Source organism: Eschscholzia californica, unplaced genomic scaffold (genome assembly GCF_041429995.1).
Source record: "Eschscholzia californica isolate CP2 unplaced genomic scaffold, dmEscCali1.0.p SCAF_4, whole genome shotgun sequence".
In the NCBI taxonomy this organism is placed as follows: domain Eukaryota; kingdom Viridiplantae; phylum Streptophyta; class Magnoliopsida; order Ranunculales; family Papaveraceae; genus Eschscholzia; species Eschscholzia californica.
The window spans coordinates 36,618,335-36,642,530 of record NW_028238461.1 but is presented as its reverse complement, the minus strand read 5'-3'; the positions used below and the strand labels follow the sequence as shown (position 1 = coordinate 36,642,530).

At 36.8% G+C, this 24,196-nt stretch overlaps 2 protein-coding genes across 2 annotated transcripts; both read right to left on the bottom strand.

The window, feature by feature from the left end:
- Nucleotides 1–16,670: 16,670 nt before the first annotated feature.
- On the bottom strand, nucleotides 16,671–23,882 carry LOC147544405 (protein neprosin-like). The gene is made up of 6 exons (XM_086635697.1): nucleotides 23,475–23,882; nucleotides 23,264–23,350; nucleotides 22,880–23,110; nucleotides 22,541–22,702; nucleotides 22,224–22,277; nucleotides 16,671–16,772 (listed from the first exon to the last, which is right to left on the bottom strand). The coding sequence occupies exons 1-6, from the start codon at nucleotides 23,544–23,546 to the stop codon at nucleotides 16,671–16,673; spliced, it is 708 nt and encodes a 235-aa protein (XP_086491823.1). The 5' UTR covers nucleotides 23,547–23,882.
- On the bottom strand, nucleotides 17,481–18,641 carry LOC147544406 (uncharacterized). The gene is made up of 3 exons (XM_086632563.1): nucleotides 18,315–18,641; nucleotides 18,097–18,229; nucleotides 17,481–18,014 (listed from the first exon to the last, which is right to left on the bottom strand). The coding sequence occupies exons 1-3, from the start codon at nucleotides 18,567–18,569 to the stop codon at nucleotides 17,740–17,742; spliced, it is 663 nt and encodes a 220-aa protein (XP_086488689.1). The 5' UTR covers nucleotides 18,570–18,641; the 3' UTR covers nucleotides 17,481–17,739.
- Nucleotides 23,883–24,196: the final 314 nt, after the last annotated feature.

Below are 24,196 nucleotides of genomic sequence, written 5' to 3'. Positions count from 1 at the left end.
GGAATCGGAGTCCGGATCCGAAAGATAATCCAAGTCAAAGTTTGGGTCAAAGGCCGTCGACTAAAGTGGAGCAAAGACCTTCCCAAGACACGTGCCACACAAGAGCGAATCAGATCGCACGGCTGAAAATCCCTTCGGGATACTTTCGGGCAACATTGAGTGTGTATCGGGTTTTTCAAGGAACTCACGCTTCCTTGCATCCGAGCGCACAACTCGTCTAACTCATCTCGGACTCATATCCAGATCACATGGCTGCTATTATTTCTGACCACATGGCACCATCTTTGAAGCCGTTATATCTTCTTAAGCAGATCCGCGAAGCATCGGATCATCTCCCTTTTAGCCGACACATCAGCCCAGTAACCGGTTGGCTGGTTCCAAGAAGAACTCTGAAAGACTCTCTAATGTGAACGTCGTAGAAACAGGTCCAAGTAAGAATTTGAAGCGTAAGACTCCGTCTAAAGACGGAGGAAAGCGGAAGAAAAAGACCAGGTTCGGCCAAAGTACTGTGGCAAACGAGGCCATCTGGCTAAGGATTGTCGTTCCAAAATCGGCAAACGACATAAAAGGGCGAATGACCAAGCCTGGCTAAGGATTGTCGTTCCAAAACCGGCAAACGACATAAGAGGGCGAATGACTAAGCCTCACTAGTAGAAGACACTGAAAATCAGAATCTATGTGCTATGATTACTGAAGCTGAAGAAGTGTCTAAGAAACTGCAGAAATTGAACCTCTGTGCAGTGGTATCTGAAGTTAACCTGGTTAACAACCAGAGAGAGTGGTGGGTAGACACCGGAGCAACTCGTCACATTTGTGGTGACAAAAGCCTCTTCTCTTCTTATAAAGAAGTAGCCGAAGGAGAGACCCTGTTCATGGGAAACGACTCACCCACCCGAGTCGAAGGAAAAGGGAAGATCGTGCTGAAATTCACTTCGGGAAAGGAAGTGACTTTGAATGATGTACTCCGTGCTCCTAACATCCGAAAGAATCTTGTTTCTGGTTCTCTTCTAAGCAAGAATGGGTTCAAACTAGTCTTTGAGTCAAATAACTTCGTCCTGTCTAAGAATGGGATGAATGTTGGGAAAGGCTACTTATGTGGGGGTTATTTAAATTAAATGTAACCTCAGTAACGCCGAAAGCGTCTATTATTAATAAAATTAATAATTCCCTTTATATTGCTGAGTCTTCCAATATTTGGCATGAAAGACTAGGACATGTGAATAACAAGTCATTAAAGAAACTAATGAACTTAGAGTTAATTCCGAAAGTCGAAATTGATTCAAAACGAACATGTCAAACATGTGTAGAGTCAAAAATGACTAAGACATCGTTCAAATCAATAGAACGAGACACAAAACCTCTAGACTTAATTCACAGTGATCTCTGTGACTTGAAGATGGTTCAAACCAGAGGTGGTAAAAAGTACTTCATCACCTTTATCGATGACTCCACTCGGTTTTGTTATGTCTACTTACTAAGGAGTAAGCATGAAGCAATCGATAAGTTCGAGCTTTATAAAACCGAAGTGGAAACTCAACTTAATAAAAAGATTAAGGCTTTGAGAAGCGATCGAGGTGGAGAATATGAATCTCCTTTCGCCGAGATATGTGCCAAGAATGGAATAATTCATCAAACGACTGCCCCCTATACACCTCAACAAAATGGTGTAGCAGAGCGGAAAAACAGAACGTTAAAAGAAATGATGATCGCTTTCTTAATAAGTTCTGGTTTACCTCAAAACTTGTGGGGGGAGGCGATATTATCGGCTAATCACTTATTAAATAAGTTACCCCATAGGAAAACAGGTAAAATTCCATAGGAACTATGGAAAGGAAGGGTGCCATCCTTTAAATACACGAAAGTGTGGGGGTGCCTAGCGAAGGTATTAGTTCCTCCACCTAAACGGGTCAAGATAGGACCTAAAACTGTGGACTGTGTATACATAGGGCCCGCAATAAATAGTGGCGCCTATACATTTCTAGTACAGAAGTTTGAAATAGAGGATATACCCGTAAACACCATTCTAGAATCGAGAGACGCTAAGTTCTTTGAACACATCTTTCATTTCAAACAGAATTCAGAAGTCTCATCTGAAAGTAGAAAACGTGGAAGAGATGAGGAAGAGGAAAATCCAGAAACCTCTAAAGAAGATGATATGGAAATCGAGGAAACAACACTCGAACCTCGAAGAGGAAAAAGGACAAAGAAAGCTCAGACATTTGGTCCTGATTTTCTAACCTATATGGTAGAAAATGAACCTCAAACTTTCACAGAAGCAATGGCTACTCCAGAAGCTCCATTCTGGAAAGAAGCTGTTAATAGTGAAATAGAATCCATCATGCAAAATCATACATGGGAGCTAGTAGACCTCCCACCGGGTTGTAAGCCTCTAGGCTGCAAATGGATTTTCGAAAGGAATATGAAACCAGATGGATCTATAGACAAGTATAAAGCGAGACTTGTCTCAAAGGGATTCCGACAAAAAAAAATGGTTAGATTACTTCGACATCTATTCTCCAGTTAGTCGAATCACCTCAATAAGAGTGTTAGTAGCTATAGCATCCTTATACAATCTGGAAAATCATCAGATGGATGTGAAAACCGCTTTCTTAAACGCACAACTCGAAGAAGAGATTTACATGAACCAACCAGAAGGGTTCATAGCTCCGGGTCAAGAAAAGAAAGAGTGTAGGTTAGTGAAATCACTATATGTGCTAAAGCAAGCTCCAAAGCAGTGACACTTAAAGTTTGATGACACATTATTATCAAACGGATTCAAGATCAACGAATGCGATAAATGTGTCTATACAAAGATCACTGCGAAAGGATGTGTTATTCTATGTTTGTATGTAGATGACATGCTAATTATGGGAAATAATTTATATGTCATTAATACAACTAGAAAGATGCTTTCGAAAACTTTCGACATGAAAGATTTAGGGAAAGCGGAGGTCATTCTTGGAATTATGGTTTCCAAGACGGCTGAAGGGATAAGTTTATCTCAGACGCATTACGTTGAGAAAATCTTAGAAAAATTCAACAAAGATGACCTAAAAGTGGCGAATACTCCGATAGATCCAAGTATTCACATAATGAAGAATACAAGGAACGCAGTAAGACAGTTAGAGTACTCCCGGATTGTTGGAAGTCTGATGTACCTAATGAACTGTACTCGACCAGAAATAGCCTACTCAGTCAGTAAGCTAAGTAGATTTACGAGTAACCCGAATAACACACATTAGAATGCCATAACGAAAGTGTTACGGTATCTAAGAAAGACGAAAGAGTACGGACTCCATTATACCACATATCCCGCAGTCTTAGAGGGATATGCAGATGCAAATTGGATATCAGATACCGACGACACTAAGTCAACCAGTGGATATGTGTTTACACTGGAAGGGGCTGCCATATCTTGGAAATCTTCGAAGCAAACGTGCATTGCTCAATCGACAATGGATTAAGAATTCATTGCTCTAGACAAAGCAGGGGAAGAAACAGAATGGCTGCGACAATTCCTTGAAGATATTCCAATATGGGCAAAGCCGGTGCCTGCAATCAACATACACTGCGATAACCAAGCAGCGATTGCACTAGCACAAAGCAAGATGTACAACGGTAAGTCTCGACACATTCGTCGCAGACATAATACCGTTAAGCAACTTCTCTCCGAAGGGATCATAACTATAAATTATATAAGATCCAAAGATAACCTAGCGGATCCATTTACAAAAGGGTTATCTAGAGAGTTAGTAGTTGCATCATCAAGGGGAATGGGGCTAACGCCTAAAGAAAATGAGTAAAAGCATGGTGAAACCCTACCTAGATAATTGGAGATCCCACGATCTAGGTTCAAAGGGCAACTGAAGCTATATCCTGACTCGACAGTAACACTGTAAGAGATTTCTATCTCTTACATTCCTAGGATGACAACAGTGTTGCCTGCAGTGAGAGGTTAAACATTAAGCTTTTAATGAATCTGAAAACTTAGAACTCGATTCTAACGTGAGGTATAGCAGGATATCTTATTACGGATAATCTATATGTGTGTGAATTGATGTCGGTTCCGTGGGATGGTCGTCTAGGCTGACTTCTCTAAAGCACACATGAAATCGGGATTGTTCAGGGCCAAAATGAACACAACCGAGAACCTAAGTAAGTAAGAGATTAGTTGTGTGATAGCTATTTTGGATTACAATTCCCAAGACTCAGTTCAAGACGAAAAGTTCACTGCCGTCCTTGTAGACCTTATTGTTATTCACTAGGAAAGGTTCAAAGTCGAAAGACTACCTTCTTCCGATGCAGCGAAGTTCCGCATATGAGCTCTGTCAGTATCAGTCTGTTAGTATAGTATGTTTGCATATATCATAGCATAAAACCTCAAATTTTCATTCATGTGGGGGATTGTTGGAATCGGAGATAATTTTGGCTCGACCCAACTTGTCAAACTCAGAAAAGGAACGAGTCATTGCGTTCGTCTCGTCGAGCTCTTCAATTTAGAGCCAAGAATCACTCAAATCCGATTCCGGATGAATGAGAAATTCAAGTTTAAAGTTTGGACGAAAATCGGTTAAGTTAAGGACCAAAACATCAAAAGGGACAAAGTTATTGGGGGCCATTTCAGCGAAGCAAGCTCGTCCAAATCTGGACGGCTGGCGTTCATCGCGCGGGATTGCGCCAGATCCAACGTCGGGCGTTCATCCCGCTTCGGGCACACTCCGGGATTTCTCTAGATCTTCATCTAACGGCATCTGGTTAGCTCTGTTGGGCATGGTTCGGGACAGAACCAATGAAATCCAACAGTGGGCGATTCTTCCTTGTTTTTTAGCCAGAACGTACCAAAACCTTGCCGAAAATCCCAGTTATTTAACCAACTCCTTGTCAAGAGTTGTGTCCCAAAAACTAAGGGTTTTGTCCCCAAAACTCAAGAGATGTGTCCCAAACTAATGTGCCTACTCGATTCCTATATAAACCACCTAAACCCACTTCATTTTTCATCAATTCAATTCATTCTCTTCTTCTCTTCCCTTCTAACAATTAGAGGTTCTGGTTTGCCTAGAATATCTGATTGGGAAGTATTTCTAGAGGTTCTGGTTTGCCTAGAATATCTAGAAAAAGGAAGAAAGAAGTTTCGAGTGAAGTTTGAATTTCCGAAACGTCTAGAAGATCATCCGCATTAGTCTAAGAGCTCATAATACTTACAAAGGTTCGTCCGCTTTCAGAATATAGAAGTACCATCTTAAAACTCTGAAAGGAAAGTCGTTGTATCCCGAAGGCATACACCTTAATGTTTGGTACTGTTACGGGGGTGTAAAATGTCTTAAGGAAAGAGAATTTATTCTTGCCTCGACTACATTAACATCTATTGGTTAATCCGAAAGAAGAAATATTGATAAATCATTATTTTTTAATAGTCTATCTCTCTATAAGTTATAGAAAGGAAACTCTATCTAAAACAAGCCAAGACAGAGAGAAATCGACTTATCGATTGATAACCAGAGGAACAACATATAATTGAGTAGCTATATGTTTTTACTAGAATGATTTGAATACGAAAATTTCTTTATTTACAATTTGAAATTTGATATAGTTTTCTTGAAATGATGATAACCACATTAGTATAAATGAAAATTTTGACTTATAGACGGTTTGTTTTGCTCTCATGTCCCAAGGTTATTAACCGATAGGTCAAAATCATATCTTTCAACAAAAAAACAAGAGAGGTAAAAATCATATGCACTATATTTACTTTTACATATAAATGGGCAATCATAGTCTTTTTTTTTTTTGTTGAAAGGGAATACATTAATATTAAGAAGTCTTTACAATAAAGTATGAAGAAAAACATAAATACCATAATTAAAGAAATACAACAAAATATCAGAACTGAAGAAGTGCAAATTATAACTTCTGTTTGTAGAACAGTCTTCATTCTGTAGTATGCAAGGCTGGCAGCTCTTCTTGAGTAAGATACAATATTTAAATTTGAAAGTCCGTCTGGTATCTATTAAGATGAAGCTCGAATCTAACTTCTTGTAACACTTAAGATGGATTAAGCATACACCTAACATTTCCGGAAGAAACGAGGGTATCTGCAAGATGGAATCATAGGATGATTCCGGGGTATCCCGCCAGTATTCTCCATGTACAGAGACCATATCCGATCGAAATCTACAATGTAGAAATAGTTAAGACACCTGGGAAATGGGATCGCCGTCATAGCCCGAGTATGAATACCCTGCTAATCCGACATAAGTACACAATAAAATTGCGTAAAAGGGTGGAAGTGAACGTGTTACAGAACTTGGATTCAAAGTTACACCTATAATATCACCAAATACACAAGTACTCATCAAAACGTTAGATGGAAGATAGGTAACATAGACTTCACGACGAGTATGGAGATTAAAATGCAAAGTATGTAGTCGTCCAGGATCAAAAGGTAAGTTAATACTAATATTGAACCTCTTATAGGATAAACGGTATGAACTCATGATCCACAAAGTTAGACGATGGATCCACATAAATCTAATATGATTCCAGTGTAGGGATTTAAACCCTTATACTAGTGTTTATAGCGGAAATAAGACATCTAATGTCTACACTAGTATTCCCAGGATCACATGCAAAACTAATAATTAAACTAATGGAGATAGTAAATTACCTAATCGCTTTTCCCTCGAACTAGTTGAATTGATTGAAGAAGACCAAGAGCTTCAAGTGTAGCTCCTCTACTTGGGACACGAGTAATCAACTTGATCTCCCACCTTGTTGTATAGCTAGCACACCAATGGTGGTTGGATAGAAGAACACCTTCTTCTTTGACTAGATTGATAGTAATGGGAATTAGCTCACTTTCTCCTCTCTACTTGATGTGGTAGAGTAAGAAAGCTTAGAGAGAAATTCCACACCTTATTCTCTGACCTAAGAGTGTTTATATAGAACCCTAATAAGAATCCACCTCCTTTTAGGTTTCCCAAAACACCCTTTAGAATAAGATTTAGGGAAATAGTCGAAAATAGCAACTATTGATATTTTCTCAATTCCCTAAGGAGGAGGTGTCCAAACACTACGAAAATTGGCAGATATAATGTTTATTATATCACCAACTAACCCTCCAAAATTCAGCCCAATCCGAGTCCTAGAAGTACCCAAACCGGTCTAGGCCCAAAAACCCTATTTTTGGCCTTTTTGTACTATCTTTGCCTAATTCCTTTTTAGGCCTATGAGATATGTTTATGGGACACTCCCATGATTATATCTCACTCCCACTAGTCATATCCTAGATCAATTTGTCACTCTTATGTGTAACCCGTTGTAGGATCCGATTTAAGTTAGCCGCGAATTACTTCGTAATTCGACGATCGTAGTTGGTCTCTAGCTACAACTCTACGATCCCTAAATCAATCGGACTTGATGATCTTCCACATCAATTATCCTATCCGACAAATTGTTCGCATTGTCACCTTGGTCGAAGGACATCTCCTTCAACTCCTTCAGACTCCCACTTATTGGACTTAGAACAAGTGCAATGCCTCGATTCCCGTGTCAATTTAGTATCCCATCTGATACGTCACGTCATTCAGACTTTCTTGATATCCGAGTACAACTGTAAAAGATAAACGATCAACTTTTAATCCGTTTGAGCGCGGCCACGCATTTTCAGTTGCTACTCATCAAGTGGCCTTGAGACACTTTGTACCTAATGTGATTAGGGTGACACAATCCATTCTTGCGCTTCCACTTAACTTCATGTCTATCCTGTCCTTCCCAGTATCTGTCTTTATAACCTCCTTTTACGGCGCGGCGTTTGACGGAACCAAAGTCGGACATTCCTTTCATAAGATGAGTGGAGCACTCATGTTTTGAGGAATCTCTCCAATTGTCTTTATGAGAAGTATTGACGTTCATCACGAGTGATGTACTTCTCATTTGAGGGTTATCCAGTGTATAAACCTTTTACACAACACCCACGTAGTCGAATAGAATATACTATTCCTATAGCCCATGAAATTGCGCTATCCCATCGACTCCCGTGCTAGTCTTCGTGAGTCATTGTTGTCCATGCAATGACCTGGACCAGGGATTCGATAATAAATATTCCAAGTTCACTTAATAGGGTTTCATTCATCAGATCACGTATCTGACAAACCTATTCGGAATGTTTTATCATCAATGGACTGTCGTTTAAATACTAAACCAAATTTAGACGACTTGTGAAATAACTCTATTATTTCTGATAACGAGAGTTGTAAATCTGAGCCTCTTCCGTAAAACTCTTTTACCCACTCAGTTTTACTCGTCGAGGTTTAAAATTATACCTCATGCCTTAGACTCGTGTATGACTCTCATACTTTGTCTTAGGTGACAGTTTAGTTTGACTACGGATGTAATCCGTTTAAACTTTGCTAATTATCAATTAATTTGAAGACCGTTATCTTCAACCTTGATAATTCCTAGTAACTTTTACTAGAGTTAAGGCTTTTAATTCTTTATGTAGTATTTGCAACAGTTCCCGGCTTAAAAACACTTTCAGCCCACTTTCCTTCCATGTCTGGAAGTTTGCTACGATGACATGTTTAACTTTTGTACTAATTCATCCTTTAGCCTTCTAGGATGTTTCTAAGTAGTGTTTCGGTTTTCAAATCCGAATTTGGATATTCAAATGCTAATCATATCCAATATGATTGACTTTATGTATTCGAACATAAATCTCTCTCTCATGCTTGTTTGTTACTTCGGTGTCTTTTCAAACTCCGATTTAGCAACGCTCTTAGTCATGAGTTTTGGGTCGAAATTCTTTTAGACTTTCCGAGTCTTAGATTTTCTGTTTCGGATCTCAAGCATCTCAGCGTACTAAGTCTCTCCAATCCTATCATCCTTTTGATCTATGCTTATAGATCTTCAGATGCCCAAAATGGCATTTCATCCTTGTGTGTGGTCCTTTTATTGAGTCAGTGTGTTTACTGTTATACAACATCTTATGTCGTACTCAATCTTTTGTATGTACTCAACATACAGACCCGGAAGGTTTGTTTCTCCCACTTACCTTCTTGAAACTCGCGATTCAAGATTTTTCTTCATTCTCCAGGAATCAAATTTCTCTGATTGCCTTTTGAATCGAAGATTCTAACTCTTGCGTGCTTTTAATCCGTCGATGGATTTCTGAAGCATGCCTATGGACATAACTTGATTCGAAGAATCTTATTCTTCTTGTCTAGTTTCGGGAAACATGAATGTTTCCATCCTTCTCAGTTTTCTACTTTGGAAAACCAATTTAGGTCTTCTGTTGACTTAAATTATCAAGCTTCATGTCTTGACGAGATATGGATTCCACGATGATTTTGGCTTCTAACCAAAAACTAGAGTCAGTTTCCGTTTCTGCGCAGGTCTTTTATCTTTTCAGAAATAACCTTTATTTTCTGAGTCTTTGAGATTTTATTTTGACCTTTCAGGGCTTTTGAACAACAACTTGGAGTTATCTCAACTACTTTGAGATATTCCTTTAGAGACACTTTCACTTGTTTTGAGAGTTCTCCGGCGAATGACATTCGCTTTTGTGCGGTGGGTTTATAAGATCATATCTTTAACCTTTCCTTTTTCGAGGAGCCGCAGTTTGTTGCTCTTGGTCGAATTTAATCGTCTTGTACAAGTTTCATGATTGTTCTTCATGACTCTTCATGATTCTTCTCATGACCAAATTAAATTGACTTGTACTTTTCTCCCACTTATTCTTGTAACAGTTAGTGCTTTTCTCTCAGACTGCTAATTATTAGAAGAATACTATCATGAGCAACAAGCACTTTGTTCTCTTGATTGGTTGTGGAAGAAGCCCAAATTTCTTTCAAAAAGAAATTGCGTCAGATATTAGCTAGTTTTGTAACGCTTTTAGTAAATTTAGCTTTAGACGGAATTTTGGTAGTTTTGTGAGAAGCTATGTCTAGACTAATGGATTTTGGAGGATGGAGTTTGATTCGTGTTCTTCATCTTAATCCTTTTGGACATTCCAAATATGGATAGGTTAGAAGTACGTTTGAAGATCAATCTCTGTTTCTGACTCAAGACTTTCTTTCTTGTCAGTTTGATTCATGTTTTGGTTATAGTGGACTTGTTGTCCTCATCCCTTTCGGATTGGGATGAACCTATCTTATAGGTTTTTGACCAAGTTTAGAATCTTTTGGTATAATTTGTTAAATTTAGCACTTATTAACATCTCAATTTAGAAATAAAGTTCTTTATTGATTCTCCGTAATACTTAGTACAGAGATGATGTTAAAAACTAGAAAAACTATTAATCTAGAATAGTGCCTAAAGTAGACTTCGATCCCTTTCAGCATCCTTAGCAGTCGAGGCTTCTGCTCCCTCTTGGATCTTGTCTTCCTTAGCCAAATACTCAGTTCCCAGCTGCGCCTGTACATTCACAATGATAGGGCAATTTTAGGTATCATATACCAAGGTTTGGGAATTTTACAGCATTTGATAAGTTAACTGTTTATACCTGAATTGGAAGCCACTGTTCCATTCTTCTTGTCCTCCAAGAACTTAGGGCAGTTTCTTTTCCAGTGGCCCTTGCCATCACAGTAGAAACATTTGGTGTCAGGAGGAGGACCTTTGTCTTTAGGTTTGGCAACTCGTTTGCCTTTTCCTTTTGACGCGGTTTTCTTCTTCTGTTTTCCACCTTTCTTGAACCCTTTGTCCTTTTGTACCATAAGAACGTCCTTCTTAGTCTCCACTATAGCGACGTCCTTTTCGGTTGTTAGAAGCATAGAATGAAGTTCCTCCAACGTTTTATCCCATCCATTCATGTTGTAGTTCATCTTAAACTGATTAAAACCACTATGGAGGGAGTGAAGGATAGTGTCGGTAGCCGTCTGTTCGCTATAAGGGAAACCTAGTTTAGCCAGCTTGCCCATGAGCCTGATCATTTGACGAACATGAGGCCCAACTGGTTTTCCCTTTTCAAGGCGCATGTCCATAATTGCTTTAGAGGTTTCAAACCTCTCCAATCTCGACTGTTTCTGGAACATTTCCCGAAGTTGTCGCATCATGAAGTAAGCATCCATGTCTATGAACTGCTCTTGCAGAGTCGGTTCCATGGTTGCTAGCATTAAGCAAGTTATAGGCTCTGCCTTTTTCCGCACACTCCTTTCTTCATCTATCTCTTCTTTAGTCGAATTATCATCCAATACAGGAATTGGAGTTTCTAGTACATGTTGCTTTCCTTCCATCCTGAGAACTATCAAGGAAGTTGTGCTCATTCAGCTTCTCCTTGTCGAGAAGTGAGCGGAAGTTGAAAATATCTTTTGTCATCTTTGAACTACATAAATGAAATGGCAAAGTTTTAAAACTCATTATCGTTTTTGAAAAACTTAGTTTTCCCACATTATTCAATAAAATCGTCCCCGATTGAATAAGTGATTCCAAGACCCCAGTTCTTCGGAGTAAAGCGGACGAAGGCCCTACCCTTTGACTCCGTCGTTCCGGGTGAGTGAACTACTTCACTGATCATACCTTATGACTCTTGGTTGATAGATTTCATTAATGAATGACTAATCTATCCTTTTGCCTCGAGTATCCAAGACTCTCTTGCTGATCTCGTTGAGTAGAACCATTTAGACGTGTAGGCCTCTTCAATAGACCTACCCGCATTGTCCCAAGGTAGAGGAGGTACTCTGCGAAGGCCGACCCACCTTCCTCGAACAAGGGCGCAACGAGTGTCTTAATCTGGATAGGCGATTACTCAAGATTACGTTTTGGGGACTTTTACGCTAGTCTGGCGTTTGTTATAGTGAACTATTTAGCCTAACTAACGTCCACGACATAAAGCGTAAATAAGTAAGTAAATGCGCGCGAGAAAGTAAATCAAGCAGACATGGATCCTAGTATGGCCCCTAACCTAGAAGATCTAATCTCCTTTGGTCTTTGTCTTGTTTCCCCTTTAGGTTCGTCTAAGACCGCCATCTTTGAACCTCCATTGATTTCTCCCACTCGCCTTTGGATCTCATCCTCGAGTTTCTTCAATGGACTCATAGACCCTAAAATCTAATTACAAGACTCTAACGATTCGCAGATCGTATAAACTTGAAATTAAAATTAATTACAAAGCATGCACCCATCCGTGCTTAAAACAAGAATAAAGATATAAATCTATGGCCATACTAGTTTCCCGCATTCACATCACATGCAATCATATAATATATCAAGGCTAAGAATTATATATGCATGATTATCTTGGGAGATACTTTAGTTGACATCACATGTCACATTACGGTCCTTAAGTCTAAATTCGAAGAATTTAACTAATGGTGCGTTCCGGTTTTATCTTTTATGATTTCTAAAATCATCTTTAAGAAAAACTCCGTTTTGGGTTCTGAAAGCCCGGGTCAATTTCGGAAAAAATATTGGTTCGATTCTTAATGATTTCATAAATCAATTTAAAGAGAAATCCGTTTTGGCCTTCTGGATGGCCCGGATCGATTTTGGAATTATTTGGTTGGAATCGGAAGAAATTTTGGCAAAAACTCCCACTCGAAAGATGGTCCCTTTTTGTGGTCCGAAAAGCCTCGAAAAAGCCCGGGTCAAGTCCTAGACAAGTCCCGGCCCAAGCCCACAAAAGGGCTCGGACAAGGTCCGGACATAACACGGCCCATAGGCCGGCATGTCCTGGCCGAGGCCTATCAAGGCCTGGTCTCGTCCTGGCTGGAGCCAGGACGCTAGTCCATGCACCGGACGCGTCCTAGACGCGTCTGGTGCTGGACCGGACCAGCACTAGGTGTCTCGGACTAGTCCGAGACACCCAGAACCTCCCAGACGCGTCTCCAAGACGCGTCTGGTCGAGAGCTCTGGACGCGTCCTAGACGCGTCCAGGAAGCTACTAGTGCAGCTTCTGGTCGCGTCCTAGACGCGTCCGAGCTGCTCTGGACGCGTCCAGTGGACGCAACCAGCAGCTTCTGTCCGGCCAGGAAGCTTCCTGGCCGGACACTAGGGTTTCCAAAACCCTAGTTTCCAAATTTTTTTTTTTTTTGTTGTGCAAATCTTATTTGCTAACTTCCAATTTTAAAACTCTTTCTAAATTTTGAAATCTTTTAGAACACTTCTAAAATTTTACAAAACTTGTAGAAACTTTTAAAATTTTGTTTTGAGAGTTTCCTAAACTCAAAATAACTCCTTTTAGAACACTTCTAAAATTCCAAATTTTTGTTTTTCAAAAGTTTCCAAAACTTAAAAACAACTCTTAATCAAACCAATTTTGGATCAAAATCTAGGTTTTTGAAACTTTTTTCAAAGAACAATTTTGAAATCAATTTGAAAAATCTTTGAATCCAATTCAAAATTAATCAAATTTCATGTTTAAAACCTTTTTAAACATAACTATCAACTTAATCAAGCATGGATTAGTTTGAAATTCAATCAAATTGAGTCTTTCAAAACACTTTTAACAATTTGATTCTCAATTTGAAATTCATTGAATCCCATTCAATAATATCAAATTGTGAGTTTAAATAATTTTTTTTTTAAAACACTTTTAAAATACTTTTATAAACTCAATTTATTAAACTATCAATCATATCCAATATGAACTAGTTCGATTCTTAGCAAAAACTAGTTCATTGCAAGAGGCTCTGACGCCACGGTAGGGATTTAAACCCTTATACTAGTGTTTATAGCGGAAATAAGACATCTAATGTCTACACTAGTATTCCCAGGATCACATGCAAAACTAGTAATTAAACTAATGGAGATAGTAAATTACCTTAATCGCTTTTCCCTCGAACTAGTTGAATTGATTGAAGAAGACCAAGAGCTTCAAGTGTAGCTCCTCTACTTGGGACACGAGTAATCAACTTGATCTCCCACCTTGTTGTATAGCTAGCACACCAATGGTGGTTGGATAGAAGAACACCTTCTTTGACTAGATTGATAGTAATGGGAATTAGCTCACTTTCTCCTCTCTACTTGATGTGGTAGAGTAAGAAAGCTTAGAGAGAAATTCTACACCTTATTCTCTGCCCTAACAGTGTTTATATAGAATCCTAATAAGAATCCACCTCCTTTTAGGTTTCCCAAAACACCCTTTAGAATAAGATTTAGGGAAATAGTCGAAAATAGCAACTATTGATATTTTCTCAATTCCCTATGGAGGAGGTGTCCAAACACCACGAAAATTGGCAGATATAATGTTTATTATATCATAAACTAACCCTCAAAAATTCAGCCCAATCCGAGTCCTAGAAGTACACGAACCGGTCTAGGTCCAAAAACCCTATTTTTGGCCTTTTTGTACTATCTTTGCCTAATTCCTTTTTAGGCCTATGAGATATGTTTATGGGACACTCCCATGATTATATCTCACTCCCACTAGTCATATCCTAGATCAATTTGTCACTCTTATGTGTAACCCGTTGTAGGATCCGATCGAAGTTAGCCGCGAATTACTTCGTAATTCGACGATCGTAGTTGGTCTCTAGCTACAACTCTACGATCCCTAAATCAATCGGACTTGATGATCTTCCACATCAATTATCCTATCCGACAAATTGTTCGCATTGTCACCTTGGTCGAAGGACATCTCCTTCAACTCCTTCATCCAGGAGGTGAAAGCTATTTGGGTGCAGTACCTGAAGCCGATTGGGTGAGATCGAAGGTAGAAATTATATTCAGTTGTGGTCGAAGAGATGTGTGCACCTAGGGTTAGATCATCTGTTACCATGAACGGGATGAAAAACACCACCATATGTTGGGCTCTAAGCTCGCCCTCTAACGATACAAAGCTAATCATCAACAGAGAAAATATAGAAGACATTCAATTCCGATTAAATAAGTATCTATGAGGCAAGATTTGGTGTTAATAGGTTGAAGGTAAAGACTCCAAATTGATAACAGTCAAGATAGGGGTGAAATAGGATGTAATAGCAGTATATGCAAAGGGTGGAAGAGGTCTACCCTCTAAGATTGATTCAATTTCATACTATTGATCTATGGAGAACTCAGGTCAAATTTGTGTCCAAAAGGATGAATACCGGGTAACTCTATTAAGGAGATTGAAAAGTAAAAGATGGACTCAAAAGTTCAGCAACCCCACTTAATATTCTACCAAGCCACCAATACAAAACTGAACTGAACCTCAAAATCAAAAGAACTACCCTGGTTTACTACAAGTTAAATTAAAATGGACTTCCCTGATTTTTGAAGACCCTTGTTCATAGAGACTTCCTCCTCGCACATGCAAATTGTTATGATTTGTTGTTGAATCGGATCCTTCGCATACTGGGGAGTGATTATCTTCTTGATTCGAAAATTTGCTGATCAGAATTCAGAGAATTTTATGATGACAGACTGGATCTAGGGTTTAGAAACATTGTTTAGATGAACAATAATTGAAATTCTAAGATGAGCTTGAGCAATCATAGTCATTAAAGCACTCTTTTTCTAACTCTCTTATTTTTTTCCCCTACTTGGTCTTAATTAAAGCCCACACAACTACTCAAGAGCATTTTCCACAAATTCAAATAATTGGGGAACAAGATAGAAGTTTACCCCACAAAAAAACTTCTAGGTATCACCCAGCAACAAAAAGTACAACCACTTTTATCTATAGTAGAAGTAATTTGCTTAAAAAAGTAAAAAGATACTCCAAATTTTTATATATCTACTTAATAATTTGAAATATACTTATAAACTTTTTGGAAGACGACAGATAAATAAATTTTTCTAAGTGCATAGAATATAAAATTTATTTTGCTTTTAATATTTAGAGAAATGCTAGATTTACAACTAAAAGTGTGTAAAAAATGTCCAGATCTAGGTGGCAGTCTTGGAAATTTAATTGCATTTACCACTAGATTTTCTATTTCCAAAGTACCCTCATCTCTCTAGTTTCCATCCATAAACTTTTTTCTCTTCTCTCTCTAAACTTCTATGTTTGTATTGATTTACAGTAACTCATAAGAAATTGAAGCTTTCTTTTTCCATCAAACAAGATCCCCTTTCTCTCTCCATCTATCTATCTGTGTTATTCTTCTGATTTCATTATAGTTGAACTAGGTATAAATTTCATGACCTAAAATTTTAGGGACAAAAAGAGATTTCAATAATGGATCGAGAGATTTCAATAATGGATCGAGAGATTTCAAGGATTGATTATGAGTTTTAATAAATTGGAGATTTTATGGAAGAAAGTGGTTAACCCATATGAGAAATTGTTTAAGTTTTACAAGAGAAATTTTTCATTTTCTCTCCCCTATTGAAAGTTCAATCAAAATTACCATCAAGATATACCAATGAGAACTTTCAAATACCCAATAAACTTCTTAGAAATAAACTCTTAATTCTAGGTTGGGGAAGAAGTCTCTTGTGATTTCTAATTTCAGATTTTCAAGAAGAGAAGAAAAGGATGAAGAAGTTTTATATGATTTTTCCTGAGTTAAAAGAAAATGAGAGGACTGTTTAGAGAGAGAAACAATAGAACCAAGGGAGGGTATTTCCGGAAGAGAGATTGTGGTCTTTAATGCTATTTTATTTCCAAGACTGCCACCTAGATCTGGACACTTTTTACACACTTTTAGTTGTAAGTCTAGCATTTCTCTAATATTTAAAACGAGAACATAGTATAGATGAGTAAATATCTGATAAATTGTGCTTTCAACTTTATATTGAGCCCCCTCGTAAGTTCATATATTGGCGAGAGGAGAACCTGGAGTTAATGTTGCATGTACTTGCACAAAACCAGGACAAAGTGTATTCCAACAGCCAGATTTTTTGTATCCGTCTTTCTGTCAATCACAATATGAACACTCAAACGATGATCCAAAGTTGTAAAATCACCTAGGAAAAGTAAATGGTTTCAAATAAAATTACCTAGGATTAATTCCTCAAAAATCCTCTAGTTTAATGTAGAAATATTGACGGCTAAGAGTTAAATTATTTCGCCATTTACATTAATTGTTTTATCACTATGTTGTTAGATATTTTCATCTCACTTTGTCATAAATATTTTCCTCTCACTTTGCCCTAATTTCTATAACCCTCTTTCTTATTGTTATTTCAAAAGAAGATAAAGAAGTCTCTAAGCCAAACTTATTTTCAAAAAGTAATTTATTTCGTTATAAAAAATTTCATATTACCCTGTGGTGTTTGGTTCTCGTGCAAGCCTATGTACTACGACCTCAATTGAACTCCTTATCATAGAGTTCTACATAAAATGGTAGACTTTTCTCGATGAGATTTTCCACTTAGGGTGTGTTTGATTCCAAGTTAGGGAAAGGAAAAAAATAAGAGAAAGTGTTTCTCGGAGAAACATTTTCTTCTAGAATTTGATTCCTTGAAACATTTTCTAAATTTTCTACTGTTTGGGTCACCGAAGAAAATAAAGTTATTTTTCTCATATTGTTAGTTTCCGTTGTTTGTCTGGCATGTAGAAAAATATTTATTTACTAAATTATTTTTCTATAAAATATTATTGGTAACATAATACTTCATTAAACTAAAAAGACATTTTTCTTAAAAGCTTAAAAATGACTCAAATACTTGTCCTACATTATCTTAATTAAAAAATTTATCGAACTAACTTATTAAATATCATCATAGTAGATGTCTTCACTTCAAAGAATGTCCCTAAGCAACTAAAAACTTAATAAAATAAATTCAAAAGTTTTTACCCCTTTATCACTCTTTTGACAACTTTCCTCTTAGCCATGTTCCTCGAAATCTCTCAGAAAGTTCTAAGAATGGCGGTGCAAGTTATGGGTTATCCAAAAACAGGACCAAAGCAGCTTGAAACTCGGTATCTGTCAAGTTTGGAATGGCCAATAATGCATCTTCTACTCCATTAAGTGAAGGAGTTTGACATGCTTCTGCAAGTTTATTTGCAGCATCTGCAAGCAATGCGCCTGTATCATCTGATCCTGATCGCCGTTTACGTTTTGGTGTTACAGACCGGGCACGTTGAGTAGAAGTAGGAGAGCCAAGACCATCATCTTCATCCAAATTGATTGGCTCCACATTTGCACTTTCACCTAAACCAAAATTAAGTAAATATGAAAATTTTAGGAAAAATGACACAACTTTTATATGTTAATGTTGACATTAACCACTAACCACGTGTCTCAGTCGAAATATCATCAGCTTCAATTTGTCGACTGCCAGTGGCTTGTTCCGTTCCAATAATCGATCCTAGTTTTTCTTGATATGGAAAAGTCCTAGTGCGCAAGTCTTTTGCATTTGGGTGCTCCTACAAAACAAAAGTCAATAATACTAATATACCTTATTATTAACAAATTCTGTATACGGAAATTAACAAGTTGAGTACACCTTACCGCTACATAAGCATTCCATGAATCATCATCAGCCTCAATATGAAAAGTCTCAGTATTAAACGCAAAACCGCTAGAATTGATTGCAGCTCTCGCGGTAAAGTAATGCTTTCTGAATGTTTTCATTCGAGCTTTGATGTTTTCAATAGTAATGGTAACTCCAACTTTCTTGAATATCTCATCTATTACTTGTTGATTTCCATTTCTTTTTCCGACCAATATACTCTCGTAAATAGTATTCACTAAAATGTCGTCCATTAGATTGCTCCAAACTACAGTGGGTCTCTTAGTCTTTTTGGTTGAGTCTATGTTATCAGACTAAGAAGCCATCTTCATTGAAAAAACACTCACAATGTCATCAATTTTGATTAGACAGATTAAATCTAATAACAGTTTAATATTAAAGACTAAACAAATCAAATATTCTATTTTAATTTAGTAATAGTAAAAGAAACATCTCTAAAAGAAAATCATAATCTTTAACATGCTAGAAAGTACGAAACACATAAATATCAGTTTGAATACTCGACCGGCCACATGTCTTCTGCAATCGAATCCCTATTAGCTGTCCACAATTGTGATGGAACAATGTTAATTTCTACGTCTTGAACATCATGATCTTCGTCTTCTTCACCACCATTTTCTTCTTCTTCTTCTTCTTCATCACTACTTATATCATCAGGATCTCCATCTCGTAAGAAATTATGCAATGCACAACATGCTATTACTATTTCAGCTTGTGTGTCGATGTCGTGGAATGGAGAATTTTGCAAATATGCAAATCTTTTCTTCAACAACCCTATAGTTCTTTCTACAACATTGCGCAATGATGAATGATAATAATTAAATAACTCTTTGGGTGTTTGGGGACGATGACCAGCGTGATCCTTAAGATGATATCTAGTACCACGGTATGGTGTGAGGAATCCAGGCACAAGAGGAAATCCTGCATCAGCAAGATAATATTTGCCTACATGGACGTGGTTCATTATGATTATTATTAGTAACGTAAAACTTCAGTAGTATCTTTCATTTAATATACAACTAAATCAAACTATCTACCTATTGGAACAGTTAGTTTTCGTCCAGAACGACTGACTGCACATCTTAATAGACGACCATCATGAGCAGACCCTTCCCATCCGGCAAGTACGTAATGAAATTTCATATCAAATCCACACGCTACAAGAACATTTTGAGAAATGAAACCCTTCCTATTTCGATATCTAGGTTGGTCCTTGATTGGAACATTTGCTCTGATGTGTGTACCATCAATTTCATATTCTAAACTAACTTTGAAGTTATCATGCCAAGATTTTCGACGACTTCCGTCTGTAGGAGAGTTTGTTATTGTTGCTGGTTTCACAATATCTTTGTAGAGTCTAAGTACGGATGTTAAAACTAAGTGGAAATACCTACTCACAGTTTCTCCCGATCGAATGAATTGAAGAACTGAATTGCGGTTACGTTGGTCATGGCCAACAATATTCAAAAAGATAGCTACTTGTTCTTCTACCTTTACATGGCGTTTGTCAACTAACCCATAACCACGCAACCGAGCACACAGACTTTGAAACGAGGTCACAGACGTTGAAACGGACCTCGTTTCATTCGCAGTTGTTCATGACAATAGCGGTCACTCTCTAAATACATCCTCTTTAAGACACTTGTTCTCTCTTGGTCTCGATTAATATGAGGCATTCTATTGAGATTTGCATTTCTTCTACGACGATGACTCCAGTATGCATATATGATGATAATCATCATCATACACGCAACCCTTAAGCGCAACTTTCGCGTAAGCATTTTACACCGTTAACCGAACTAAACCAAATAGTTATAAAAATTAAGAAATGAAGTACATAATGAAATAAAGATATATGAAAATGAATTGTATATGTTGGTCCATGCTAGGTAAGACTCATCTTAGAAGTGATTTGGTTGACCTAAATACTAAAACAATCCATATACAAAATTTGCTCTTTACAAAATCAAAACCTAAACAAGAATGAAATCAAAACCTAAACAACAAAAGAGACATAAAGAACTCTGAACTATTATTAGTACTACCACCACCATGAAATAATCTAATACTAAGTAAAATAGAGAACTCATAAGCAATACATCATAAGCAATACAAATTCAAATGATCAGTGAGTAAGAAAGTTAAACAGAAAATCCATCTTAGAAAGTATAGTAATTAATAAAAACTATATTTATACTATTGCATAATTTATTTCAAACCTTCCCCATCAATAATTATGTAACAGTGGATGCCATTTTAGTTATCATTCTTTTCTTTTTTTTTTACTTTTGGGATTATCTATGATGGATTTTTTAGTTCTCTCTAAAGATTTGAGTTTTCCAAAAATAATTTAGAAATGATATTAATATGAATATGAAATCAGACCTCCAAATGCCAAACAACTCTATCTCTCTCTGCAATATTCTCTCTCTCTCTCTAAAAACTATGAAACTCTTTACAAACACAGAAATTAAATGAATACTATTGTTTTTGTTTCTTCCTTCTTGTATTCTCTTTCTCAAAATTTATATTCTTTCTTCTTGTAATCATAACAAGAATCAACAAGAGGAAGAAGCTTTGGTTGCCCTCATTGAACACAGAACTAAAGAACTTGAAAACTTCAAGAACAGGTTCAATTATTACAAAATCCAGGTTGTTATTTTTCATAATTTCATTACTCTCTTTATATGTCTATTTGTGTTATCAAGAACCAGAGTTGTTATTTATTTTATAAGTTGTTACTTGGAAAGTAGCAGTTCTTTGATTGAACCTTTCAATAATCTAAAATTTTTTATATTCTAAGTTGAATTTGGTAAGGACTTACTTAGATATTTAAAGATTGTGATCAACTCTAAGTAAAGAATCATGTTACTATTGGTTATATGAAATTTGTAAATGACCGATGAAAATATCGATCCACTCTGTTTGTTGTTAGGTTTTGACATGTGCACTGGGACAAGTAAGAACTAGAGTAAACCGAAAATGACCTGTATCAACTTTTGTCAACAATCAAGTAACAATTTGTCCAAGTTAATACTATCATTATTATATTCAAGTTTTAGTTTTGAAGGAAGAACACTACCATATATTTGAAATAACAATATAAATTAAGACTTTGATATTAATGACATACCTGGAATTGATATTTTGTAAACACAAGATAGTTCAAAGAGAGAGAGAAACGTGTTGAGATTTTAAACCGAGTTGTTGAAAGTTGTTGCTCATATATTCAGTGAAGAAGTCGAGAGATAGAAGAAGTGATTTAGATTGAGAGAAAGTTGTTGAGAGAAAAATAAGGTGAAGTGGGAAAAATGGTTACTGAGAAAGAGATTCTTTAGGGGGAGGTGGGTAACAACTTTCCTTGATTTTAGAGAAAAATAGAAAATTTTGATCACGTGAGTGAAAATCTCATTTTCCCTAAAATACTCAACAAACACATGAAAAATATATTTTTAAGGTAACTGATTCTCTTTTCCTAGGGAAATTTCCGAATCAAACACACCCTTAGAAAATTTCAATATCATCAAGAATTTCTAAGATGTATGGAGATTTTTGGTATACTTCCTCTAAATTGAGAAATTAATATCTCCGTCATGTGAAATTACAAATTTATCAAAAATGGTGCTATGCGTGGACAATATCCCGGCCGGGGTAATTCAACAGACATGATCTGTTGAGAGAAAGTCAAACACTTTCTCTCACTAGATCTGAACCGGCCAAGTACTCTTGCCGGATATTGGTCGGGCATAGCATCACAACTGTTTATTTGATGATCTACTCATATAGATAACCCTAAAACATGCATAGAGCGACCCAAGTTTTTGAGGGTTTCTCCCGTCTCCTAATTTCAATTGAAAATGGAACTACTATAATAAAAAAATACTTACAGTCCAATCTATAAATGATCGAGTCAAGTCGTCACCATATAGTTCTGGAAACACCTGATAATTCCAAATATAATCAAACTCCATCTAACAAGTAACCTATGTTTGTACACTTTCGTACTTTTTGTTTTTCTCCGAGTCATATTTGAAATCTGATGTGACGTCTCAAATAACTCAAATGAGATTTTAGATTGTTTGTTTTTTCAAACATCTATCTCTAATGACTCATTGGGGCAATATTTTGGCCCATTCAATTCAAACTAGTCAAATTTAGACAAATCAAATATCGACTATTTGTGTTGAGTTAGAAAATGACTTACCATCCATCCAAATCTTATTACGTTGTAGTTTTCATTAGGAGCTGACTCAAGACTAATTTGAGAACTACTATATTGGTCTGGCTTGACTTTCGGGTTGTATATGTTTATGAATGCCCTTGCGCCATAGAAGTTATCGCCGTCAGCATACGCAACACTTTCTCTCTGATAAAATTGGGTAAACTCTTTAGATTTTTCGAGTAAAAATTAAATTCCAAAAAATCATTATCACAATCAGACCATTTGAAGAATCGGGACATTTTAAACTTTAAACCAAACAAGAAATATAAAAATCACTTCTGAAGAAAAAAATAGTGTGGGGAAGACCCGATGAACACTTACGTAATGCTCACGATTGTCTCCGCCAGTGTGGTCAGCAAGGCGAGCAAGGCTTATCCTGGTTGACGATAAGGTTTTTGCTCTAATTAGATCTTGTTTTCGAGTCCTTCGGATAGGAACTGTTCCTTTCGGACACCCAATAACTGGAGCCACTGATGTAATATTTGATCTATTTTTTGTGGTTGGGGATGAAATTTCTTCCACTATCCTATTGGGAACAGAACTTGGTTGCAACTGAAAAGTAGAAAAACAGCAAATTAATTAAAAACCCTAAATTACCAGCATAATACCACCCACATAGTAAATAAATTATATGTATGACTCAGACAATCTGTATTACTGTATATATTTTTTACTATATGAGAGAGTAATTAAGTAGAGAATAACCTGTATTATGTGGTCCTTTAGCAAAGGATGATCAAACGCAGGTTGCTTATGGATATCAATACAATAAAAAATGTCACCCCAATCTGCCTAGAGACATAACAAACAACAACTGTTGTATTATTTAATAAAAAATGGTAATTATATGAAGAAATAATCAAATAAGATTATAACAATTAAACATTTAAGAGAAATTAAGAAAGTAAAAGAATACTTGAATAGTTTTGATGGGAGGTTTATTCAAAATCTTAAGTTGTCTTTCCAACTCCAAATCTTCTTCTTCCATTAAAACTCCGGCTCCTTTCTGTTGAGAAAAATAACCACTCCTTATAGGTGATCAGTCTACTTAGAGTTTTTCTCTAATGCAGAAAACCAGGATCTTGGATGAAATGGTGAATAAATAGAAAGTAACCACGAAGCAAATAAAGAATACTGACACGCAAGATTTATAAAGGTTCAGAGCAAGTCTTACGTCCTCTTTCAGCCACACCAAGCAAATCCACTATGAATATGAAGTTACAACTTACCCGAGTTACTGTACACAAAGTCTTGTGTACTCCCCGATTACAAAACCTCACTACAACTCTCTCTCTCTCTCTCACACACTTATACAACTCTCTGATCTCACTTTCTCTCTTTATCTCTTACTTACCAAAGAGAACTTAGAAAATGGGATGGATAACATTGTGAATGAGTTTGCTATTTATAGCCTTCTCATCCGTGAGATCAAAACAGAGCTTTAAATGTTTGGCAACTTAAAGTCTTCATTCACCATCCTTCATTAAATGCATGGGAAGAAAATCTTCCTCAAATCTAGGGAATAGATGGATTTCTTCTTCCACCAGTAAAGAGTGAAACCCATGTTTTGTGCATGTGAATTCAAAACTAGGCTACATAGCCTTTTTGACTTTCATCTTGACCCCACTATATAACAAT